Below are 10,448 nucleotides of genomic sequence, written 5' to 3'. Positions count from 1 at the left end.
AATTATATGTTTAAAATGTATGGAAAAAAAGAAAAAAAAAGGCAAAACAAACGTTCAGACCAAACTGAAGCGTCTCCCAGGGAGGGCCGCTGGGAAGGAGCGAGGACTTTTCACCTCTCGGGACCCCGTTTCTGCCGAGCTCAGACCCGGGCACTGCGGGACGCGGGCTCCGGCCCCTCGACGCCGCAGCGGCGGGGCGCGCTCTGGGCGGCCGCGGCCCTTCCTGTTTCGGCCGCGCCCTCTCGCGGGCCGGCCGCGGGCGGGGACGGAACTGGGGCGGAGCGGGCCGGAGAGTGGCGGAGGCCGGCGGGCGGCGCGCGGCCGCGGGACATGACTGCCGGCCGCCAGGCCGAGGGCGCGGACGCGGATGCCGCGTCCGCGGATGCCGCGTCCGCCCGGGGGCCTTCCCGGGTGGCCAAACTGCTGTCGGCGCTCTTTTACGGGGCCTGCTCCTTCCTCATCGTGCTGGTCAACAAAGCGCTGCTGACCACCTACCGGTGAGGAGAGCGCCAGGGGGTCGGGCGGGGTCCGCGGGGCGCCGGGTCCCGGGACCGTCCGTTCGCGGCGCCGCGTGAGGTCCCGGGGTTCGGGGCGCGGCGGGGCTGCCCCTGCGCTCCCAGCACGTTGGCCGCGCCGGGGTCCGCAGGCTGGCAGGAACGGAGCGCGTGGGGTGTCACTGCCGACTCCGGTGCCAACGTGGGTGGCTGTGGGCTCGACACACTGACCGCGTTTTTACCGAGCCGGGACCTTCCACAGCCCAAGCCACAAGCTAACAAAGTCGTTTTACTCTCAGTAATCGCGGATACGCCTCTCCACCGCTTACTACTACTGCGAGACAGAGACACTGCGTAGCGCGCTTGTAGAGCTACACCCCAAAGCGTTCAAGTGCCCCGGTGCGCTGAAACAAGTGATCTGAATGTGAACTTTAAAGGCGAACAGTTTACACAAGTGGAGATGTTCAACAATCAGATGAGTCCTAAGCGGATAAGTTTATGTTTATCGTTTGATCATTCATTGTCAAATTACCAGTGTATTCATGGAAGACTGGGGAAAACCATTAGGAGTTCACATGACGCGGAAAAAAAGTTCTCATGACGTACTTTCTTGGATTAGTGTGCAGTAAACCAGATTCCTGGTTCCTTGAGCCTATTTGTAAGGACTAGAAAATCCTGTTTAATTCTGCTATCCTTATAGCAGCCCTGAGAGCACTGTGGATTTAGATCCAGTTCCACCATCTAATAGCTGTGCCTGTTGGGCCAGACCCAAAGTCAGCAGTTTTCTCAAATGCAAAAGCCGGATAATTACAATCCTGTTAATTACCTGTTAATTACCTTCCAAAGCTTCGCAGGAGCTGCCGTTTAAGTAAAGCTGCTCTTCGTAAACTATACTGTCTGTGCTACAAGAGTGTAAAATCAGAATTTTATAAAGAGCCTAAAGAGACCTCAGAGAGTATCTTCAGGTTTCTTATGTTATACCTGAGAAAGCTACGACCCACAGGAGCTTGGCCGGTTACACCTCCCACAGATATTTAGTGAGCACCTACTGTGTGCCAAGCCCATTGCAGGCACCAGAGAAGCAGGTGTGATCAACACAGAGCCACTGCTCTGGAGATTCCATACCATTGGTAGAGACAGAAAGGAAGTGGGTTCAAGAATAAGCAGGGTGATTTCAGGTATGTTATGAGAGTGCCTGGGATGGAGCGGTTGGTGCTAGAGCATTCCAGACAGGCAGTCTGATGAAGTGGGCATGAGTTTGGTCTGTTGGAGGAACTGAATGAGCAAATGGAAGAAGGTAGGAGAGATGATGGGGGGAGGGAGGCAGGAAAGGCAGGATCAGACCCTTCATTCACTCAATAATATTTCTTAAGCACCTGTTATGTGCCAGGCACTATTCTAGGCACTTGAGATATAGGAGTGAATAAAGCAGATCAGAACCCTAAATGTCATGGAGCAAATATCTATCCTCCTAAAGCTTACATGGAGCTTTCTACTGAATCAGTAAATAAACTGATAGAATTTATATTATGTCAGATGCAGTTGTGTGGTCAGGAGAAAAAAATAAGGCAGGGAAGGGAGTTAGGGAGTGTGGCATGGGAAGGAGTTTGCCATCTCAGTGTCATCAGTGAAGCTTCACTGAGGAGGTGACAGTTGAGCCAAGAGATGAGTGACACGAAGGAAATGAGGAAAGAACATTCTAAGCATGAAAGAGAAGGGTGTTTGGGTAGAAATGGTACTAGGTGAGAGTAATGGATTGTTAGATCCTGGAGGGTCTATGAAGCTGCCATGGAGGCTCTCAGGAGATGGGAGCCACCAACCAGTGTTGAGCAGAGGAGTAACATGATCTTGAGGACCAGGGTGGAAGCACAGGGAATTATCTAGTATTCTAGATAATTCTAAAAGATGTCTTGGACTGTAGGGAGGGGCAGCAGCAGACAGATATGGAGGGAAGAGAGAGATCTGGGATATTTTTTGGTGATCTTACAGCTGTTGATGTTCTTTACAAGTCTCTCCCAGTGTGTTACAAGCATGCTTGCTGGTGTCCATGGGAAACACCAACACTGCTAATGAACAAAAAAGAAAACTAAACATTTTTGGCCAAAAATAATAAGAGAATGCTACTAATAGGCTTGTTTGGGAGTGGTTGGCAGTTATGTTGGATGAAGTTTGAAGGTCAGTCTCTATTTTCTGCACTTGAATGAGCCGTGTGCTCTCTGGCCATGGCAGTCACTGGCTCCAAAAACAGGTGTCTTCTTGTTGGAAGCAGGGACCAGTAAACAGTGGTTAAGTGCTTTGAAGATGAAGGGGAAGTCTCCAACCAGGAAGGATTATTATTATATGAGATATCTTACACTCTAGCCTTTCCATGATTAAAGGAGGAAATGGAGGTTTTTTTTTTTCTCTGCAAGACAAAACTCTTTCAATCCTTAGAAGTAAACATTTCACATTTCCGTAATGTAATATACAGTTGGAGAACCCTGTTCAAATAACATTATTCATTCTCTCATCTCAAAATGCTTTAGGAGCACATTTTTGAGGGGAGGAGGGTTGGGTTGATTTGGTTATAACAATAAACCACAAAAATCTGATCCAAACATTAGATGTTTGAAGATAGAATATTGTGTTGTAGAGTAGAAAGAAGGGCATTTTGATAATTACCTAATCCACAGGGTCATGGGAATCTAGCTCAAGGAATATTTTTTTTCTCCTGCATTTTGAACAGATTGTTTCTGGTTGGGGTTCAGGTCTGATGAGTGGTGTTCCTTATTTCTTACGCTAGACTTATCTGGTTCATTGTAATGCTAGATTTATCTAGTTGGACAGAGAAATCTTTGAAGGATATGAACTCTCAGAATCTGTTAGGGTGGGAGGGAAAAGCAAGGTCACCTAAGAATCTGTGGCTAGTTGGTTACACTAGTGGGTCTTTGGAATCAGATTCATGAGGGTGGTGGGGTGGTCTGGAGTTGCTTTTTTGTTGCCACTGAAATACACTGTTCTCTAGGACATGCAAGAATTTACTAACGGTGCTTAATAAAAATATAGACCTTAGTTGTATTCAGTTCAATGAGTATTTCCTGTATGTCTAGTTCTTTATGTATCCTAGGACATTGGGATCATTTAGCACAGTGGTTTTCAAACCTGCCTGGGACTGTGAATTACTTGGAGAGGTTTTTAAATTTTTTTTTTTTTCAACGTTTATTTATTTTTGGGACAGAGAGAGGCAGAGCATGAATGGGGGAGGGGCAGAGAGAGAGGGAGACACAGAGTCGGAAACAGGCTCCAGGCTCCGAGCCATCAGCCCAGAGCCCGACGCGGGGCTCGAACTCACGGACCGCGAGATCGTGACCTGGCTGAAGTCGGACGCTTAACCGACTGCGCCACCCAGGCGCCCCTTGGAGAGGTTTTTATAAAATATATTGTATCGAGTCTCGGGCAGTGGGAACTGGAAATCCATACTAAAAACAAAAACAACTTGTAATTTTCTCTTTCTTTGGTGAAAACCTGCTCTCTCCTGAAGACACCGCTTCCTTGGCTTCCTTGGCCGCTGGACGCAGCTGGATGTTGGTTTCACCCCAGGTGTGGCCAGGAGGTGGGGTTGGGTCCTCGTGGCTCCCCACTGCCCAGACTCTGTGTGCTCCAGACTTACCACTCCTTATGGTCTTTTGTGGTGGCTTCTGAGCTCCTGTCACTTATGCAAGGAAGAGGCCTGATCTCCATCTGGACTGGTGTCAACCTTGGGGACTCAGGGACTCCTTGCGGGGAACCCTGGCAGTCGATGTGGCCTTGCTTCCTGAAGACAGTCCCCGGGGGGTGCATGCTTGGCTGTGACCCACCAGCTTTTCACGCCCAGTGCTGTTTCCTGCTGGTGTCCACATCCAACCTTGGAGTCCTTTCTGGGGCCCACTGGGCCTGGCCCTGGTCTGGCACAGCCTGCCACATGCCTCCTCCCTTCACTGAGCAAGTCAGACTGTTGTGGGAGGGAAACCACTTCTGAGCTTTAAAGTGGTGATTGCAAAGCTCAGCTGGCTCTCCTTCCTGCCCACTTGTTTCTTCTGGGGTTTTGCTTTGACTCTTTTCTGCTTTCTCCTGCGTCTTGGAATCCCACCCCCCTGCCCCCCCCCCCCCCCCCCCCGCCCTCCACTCCCCTTCGCTGATACTTTATTGAGAAAGTGGAAGGTGTCATTTGAGGCCCCCACGGTGCCCTTATGCTAATATGTAGGGAGCCTTTTAGCCACCTAAGGTCCCCCTCTCCTCTCTGTGGGTGCAATGCTCCACTCCTTCTACCCCCTCCTCATTCTGCCTCAGCAGCTCTAGCCCTGAAAACGTGTTCAGGTTTCTTAAGCAACAACAACCCATTTTTGATCCCTCGTGGACCCTCGTTTCTCTGTTCCTTTCAGAGTCTGAGTCTTTCCAGTTGTGTACACACTTGTTGTCTTCACTTCCTCGCGTTCACTCCTGCAAGAATTCATTTAAAAAATTGGGGATTATTTAAATACAGAAATGTACAAAGAAAATAATTATCTATATTCCCCCTACCTAGAATCAATATCTATTAATTTTTTTTTGGCTGCTCCTCCCCCACTAACACTGTCTGTCTCAAAAGTAAACATTAAAAAAAATTAAAATTTTTTTGTGGGGTGGGGGGCGCCTGGGTGGCTCAGTCCCTGAAGCTTCCAACTTCCGCTCAGGTCATGATCTCGTGGTGGTTCGTGAGTTTCAGCCCAGCCTTGGGCCCTTGTGCTGACAGCTCAGAGCCTGGAGCCTGCTTCGTATTCTCTGTCTCCCTCTATCTCTCTGCCCCTCTCCTGCTCACATTCTGTCTTTCAAAAACGAATAAATGTTAAAAGCCTGATCCCAGGGGCTCTGGAGCTGAGAGGACTCAGCAGAATTCTGAGTTGGGGTGGGGCTTGGAATGCAGGGTGCTCACAGGGAGGGTGTTTGCCATTGGCAAGGTAGCTTTCTTCAGCTGAGGATGTTCTTGGGCAACTGGGGAATGAATACCTCAGCGTAGAAGGGGGTATCTGGGTGGCACAACTGGTATCCATCCACTAGAATGGATTTCATTCTCATGGTGTTACTGTCCAGACATTCATTCTGTTTTCTTTGATAAGGCGAGTCAGCTCTTTACTCTCTTCTTGCCCTATCTGAAATAGGTGTATTTTCCTCTGACATGCAGATTGAGGGCTGAGCTAGGGGTGTGTGTGTGGGAGAGTCTCTGAGAGAATGACTGGGAGCCAGTGCAGGTTTGGGTAAGTGAGCAGGGTGAGGTGATGTGCTGCCTTGTTAAATGTGGTGTGAAGTGTATCATCTAACTTACCCAATGCCGTTTGTTGAAAGACCATCTTTCCCTCACTGCTGTGCACTGTCATCTGTGTCATGTATGTGTGTATCTGTCCTCATCTCTGTTCTCTTCCATTGTGTGGATGCAAAATGAACAAACCTTCTGGAGTCTCTAAAAGTAAGAGCTTTATTCGAGCCCAAGTTAGGACAGCTGCCCAGGAAACATATTCTTTACAAAGAAGAAAGAGCTCCAGAGAATGAACAGGTTTTACAGGGTTTTTACAGTTTTCACATCTCATTAAAGCTCAGAAGATTATATATTAGCATATAGGCGAGAATCACAAGTTTTAATGTCAAGGAACAGGGAGTAGGAGCATTGATTGCTATCTTAACGACAACATGGTCTTCTTTTAGGCTACTCATTCACCAAGCAGGGGTACATTGTATGCTTGGTGGGCCATGAATCAGGCTTTTGGTTTCAACAAAGTGTACGTGTAGTTATGCTGACTTAGAAAGAAATCCAAAATGGCTTCTCTTATTTCCCAGGCCTTTAAAGAATTTTTTCTCTCGCCAGTTGTAATGGAATGCATTTATTGTAATCTTTAATTAATCTTTTGTTAGGTTTGTTCCTGGATATATTATTTAAAAAAAAATAGCATAGGCATACTTCAGAGATGTTGTGGGTTTGGTTCTAGACCACCACAATATAGTAAGTATTGCAGTAAAGTGAGTCAATTGAATTTTGTGGTTTTCCAGGGCATATAAAAGTTATGTTTATACTATACTGTAGTCTGTTAAGTGTGCAATAGCATTATGTCTGAAAAACAATGTACATACCTTAATTTAAAAAATACCTTATTGCTAAAAAAATGCTAACCATCATCTGAGTTTTCAGGGAGTCATAATCACTAGTCACAGATCACCATCACAAGTATAATAATAATGAAAAAGTGAAATATCACCAGCATTATCAAAATGTGACACAGAGACACAAAGTGAGCAAATGCTGCTGGAAAAATGGTGCCGATAAACTTGCTCAAGACAGGGTTACCACAAACCCTCACTTTGTAAGAAATGCAGTATCTGCAAAGCATAATAAAGTGAAGAGTGATAAAATGAGATACATCTGTCTAATGAATCACCCAGTAGCTGTCACCCAGTGTCAACAACTCATTACATTTGTATTCCCCCTTGCACTCAATCCTACCATTTCCCCCCAGAGTTTAAAAAAAAATTTTTTTTTAATGTTTATTTATTTTTGACAGAGAGAGAGAGAGAGAGAGAGAGAGAGACAGAGCATGAGCGGGGGAGGGTCAGAGAAAGAGGGAGACACAGAATCCGAAGCAGGCTCCAGGCTCTGAGCTGTCAGCACAGAGCCTGACGTGGGGCTTGAACTCACAGGCCACGAAATCATGACCTGAGCCGAAGTTGGACACTCAGTCGACTGAGCCACCCAGGCGCCCTCCCACCCGCCGAGTTATTTTGAGGCAAATTAAAAACATATCATTATATGCATTTCAAGATATATTTCTAAATGATAAGAAGGGCTCTTTCATTTAAAAAAAACACCACCCCAATACCTTTCATACCTAAAAAACTAAAGGTAATTCCTAATATCATAAAATATACAGTTAGTATTATTTGATGTGCTTTTAGTGCTATTATAAATGATCTCTTTAAAATTTTCACTTTGTTTCTTCTGGCATGTAGATATATAAATGATGTTTTTTTCATATATTCATCTTGTAGCCAGTGGCCTTGCTAAAAATTATTCTAATAATTTATCCCCAGATTATTTTGGCTTTCTATATACATAGTCATGTTATCTGTTAATATGATGACAGACAAGGGGCAATAGAAAATTGACAAGTTTAGCAACAATCAGTTTAAAAATGAAAAGAAATGAACAAATGAAAAGTCAATGAATTTTATGTTAAGTTTTAATGGTCTAAGAATGAAAAAAAAGTCTAAGATTTTTAAATAACTCCTGCCATTACATATTATAGACTGCAAATTTTTTATCAATTGCTAAAATTGTTATTCTGTGTTTTTTATAGTTTCCCATCACCAATTTTTCTTGGAATTGGACAGGTAAGTGAAAATGAAAAATTAACCACTTAATTAGTTGTCATTATACACAATGAAATTTTAAGTGCTTTTGTTTAAGACTGTGGTTTACAAATTTATTCAGCTGACAGAGGGCCAGAGGATCATGGTACTTTTGGTGAAACAGCATAAAATATTGACACACATTTTAAGTCTTTCTATAATTTAGGAACAGTTGTATTTGTAGGAAAAAGCAATTACTTGTTTCAGCTTTCTTAATTGAATTTAATTACCCTTTAAAGCAAGGGCCAGAAGACTGAAAGCCTCAAGGCCTGGTGGGGAACAAATGAATAAATTGGAGGCTGGAGTGGGACAAGGATATAGTTGCCAAAGTTGAAGTGTGCATTTGGGACTCAGTTTAAGCCACTGTGCTGAGAGGAAAGGACTCAGGAGATGAGATTGGGTTCACTATGCCCTTATTTTAACACCTCTGGACGTTTTCCAAGAGTAGCAGGGATTTTGAATTTTTACATCAAATTTGTAAATGCTAGCAACACATTCAGATTTTTACAAAACTCTCTGTGGGCCTAACTAAACATGTTTGCATTTTGTTTCCTGCAATTTGTGATTTTTGTTCTCAAGTGTAAAGACAAGATTGGATAAGCTTTCAGACTAACCCCATTTAGCTGCTTCTGAAATTTCCCATTAATATTTATTTGTGGCTTGTTTACTATCTTGATCATATGCTGGTGATTTCCAGTAGGCAAGTGGTAACAGGCACCAAAGGCACCTTTTTTTTTTTTTTTTTTGTTTGGTTGGTTTTGCTTTAATTTATAGGGAGAAAAACATAAAATTGTGAAAATTGTGTCTGTTAATTAAATTTTTAATTGTGAATCTTGAGAAGGATGTCATTTATATGATTAAACATTATTCTGGTTAAATGTTTTGCTGATAAGGTACTCTTTGCAATATCATTTTAGGAATAAAAAATATAATAATATATTTCCTTAATGCCAAAAATACATCATCTTAATGTTTCAGTGTGAAAAATGTAGAAAAAAGTACTCTAAAAGATCAGTGAATATGTGATAATGTACCCTTAGTAATCCCCAAGGCAAATAAAAATTCACTGGCTTGTGCTCAAAATAAAGCCTTTCTGATACACAATTTGTGGGGGAAGAGGGCAGCAGACCTCGTTTAAAAGTCTGAGTTACAGAATATTTTAAATAAATGTTAGTATATTTCTGTAAGAATTATAAGGTCAGTTATAAATACAAACTATAATTATAATTCAAGATGGCCTTATGTTACGATCTATCATAAATATTACATTTGTAAACTCATGAGGCTCAGGGTTTAGGGATAATCATGTTGAAGGATGTCTTAAATTTTTTCATAATAATATGGAAACAATTGAGTAAGTTCTAAAATTTGCATAGGAAGATGATATTAAAATTTTTTATTTCATAATAATCTGGAGTATTTCTAATATACTTGTACTCTAGATGAGTAGGATTTGAATGAGACATTTTTGCAGTACCAGCTAAGATTGAAGAGAAAACTAGATCCCTTTTAAAATTGTTTTTCTCTTAATTTGTCTTCTGTGTTATAGGAATATGAGACTTTACAAAAAGTGTTAGTGTGGAGTTTGCCCCCTTGCAGTACCCCTAGACTCACTTTATGTGGAAAGGTGTCCATATGTTCAGTACATGGGAAGTATGGTCCACGATCAAGGACTGGCCTCACCAACTGTGGTTACTCTGGCCAGTTTTGGGGACACCATTTCTTTCTCTGAACCCCTTGAGATAATATGCATATATGTGTGTGAGTCTATTTGATCTTAACACTTTTTGCCTATAGTTCTGATAGAATTCATACATTGGCAAGAAAAACAATTTTGATATTCCAAGAAATAGTTATTTTTTGGAACCTAGAAAATGGATTTTTTTTTGGATAATGTATTCTTTTTGATGAATGTATTTTCTTCTGAAGGTGTCTTTGTACCTCAGTCTTTCCAGATATTTTGCTGAAGTTTCTCCTTCCCTTTTTTTTAGATGGCAGCTACCATAATGATACTGTATGTGTCCAAACTAAATAAAATAATTCACTTCCCTGATTTTGACAAGAAAATTCCCGTGAAGGTATGTGATGATGAGTACAAATAACTATGGTGAAAGATATGAAAATACTATAGAATTACAAATTGATCTTGGAATGCATGTCGGTTTCCATACACACTGTGCTTCCTGCTTACACTGGGTAGAAACTTCTTAACAGAGATTTTATATCATTCAGTTGTTCATTAACATAATGTAATAATAGTCAAAGTGTGTGCTTAGCAACTGACACTAAATAATACTATGTGTCTTCTGAAATGGCAAAGCCCTATAGTATTAGGATTTGGTAGGCTTTTTTGGTAAAAAAGCAGATAGTAAATATTTAGGCTTTGTGGGCCAGACCATCTCTGTTGCAATTATTCAGCTCTGCCACTGTACCATGATAGATAAATAAATTGCTGTCATCGTCTTCTAATGAAACTTTATTTACATAGACAAAAGATGGGCCAGATTTGGCTCATAGGCCCTACTTTTCTGATCCTATTTTAAGTTTTCATTTTTTGCCTGG

The 10,448-nt window shown here is 42.6% G+C and overlaps 1 protein-coding gene across 3 annotated transcripts in view; it reads left to right on the top strand.

Moving 5' to 3' along the window:
* Positions 1 to 273: 273 nt before the first annotated feature.
* SLC35D2 (solute carrier family 35 member D2) overlaps positions 274 to 10,448 on the top strand; it is a 59,618-nt gene continuing 49,443 nt past the window's right edge. The window contains exons 1-3 of one of the 3 annotated variants that reach the window (XM_045467850.1): positions 274 to 497; positions 7,835 to 7,868; positions 9,878 to 9,964. In XM_045467850.1, coding sequence (XP_045323806.1) covers positions 331 to 497; positions 7,835 to 7,868; positions 9,878 to 9,964 — 288 coding nt within the window. In that variant the 5' untranslated portion in view covers positions 274 to 330. Of the gene's footprint in view, positions 498 to 793; positions 894 to 7,834; positions 7,869 to 9,877; positions 9,965 to 10,448 lie in introns of those variants that run through there. The other 2 variants (XM_045467851.1, XM_045467852.1) reach the window with 2 other exon arrangements.

This window comes from Leopardus geoffroyi, chromosome D4, assembly GCF_018350155.1.
Source record: "Leopardus geoffroyi isolate Oge1 chromosome D4, O.geoffroyi_Oge1_pat1.0, whole genome shotgun sequence".
Lineage (NCBI taxonomy): Eukaryota > Metazoa > Chordata > Mammalia > Carnivora > Felidae > Leopardus > Leopardus geoffroyi.
Note: the sequence above shows the minus strand (reverse complement) of the source record. Positions and strands in the feature narration are given on the sequence as shown.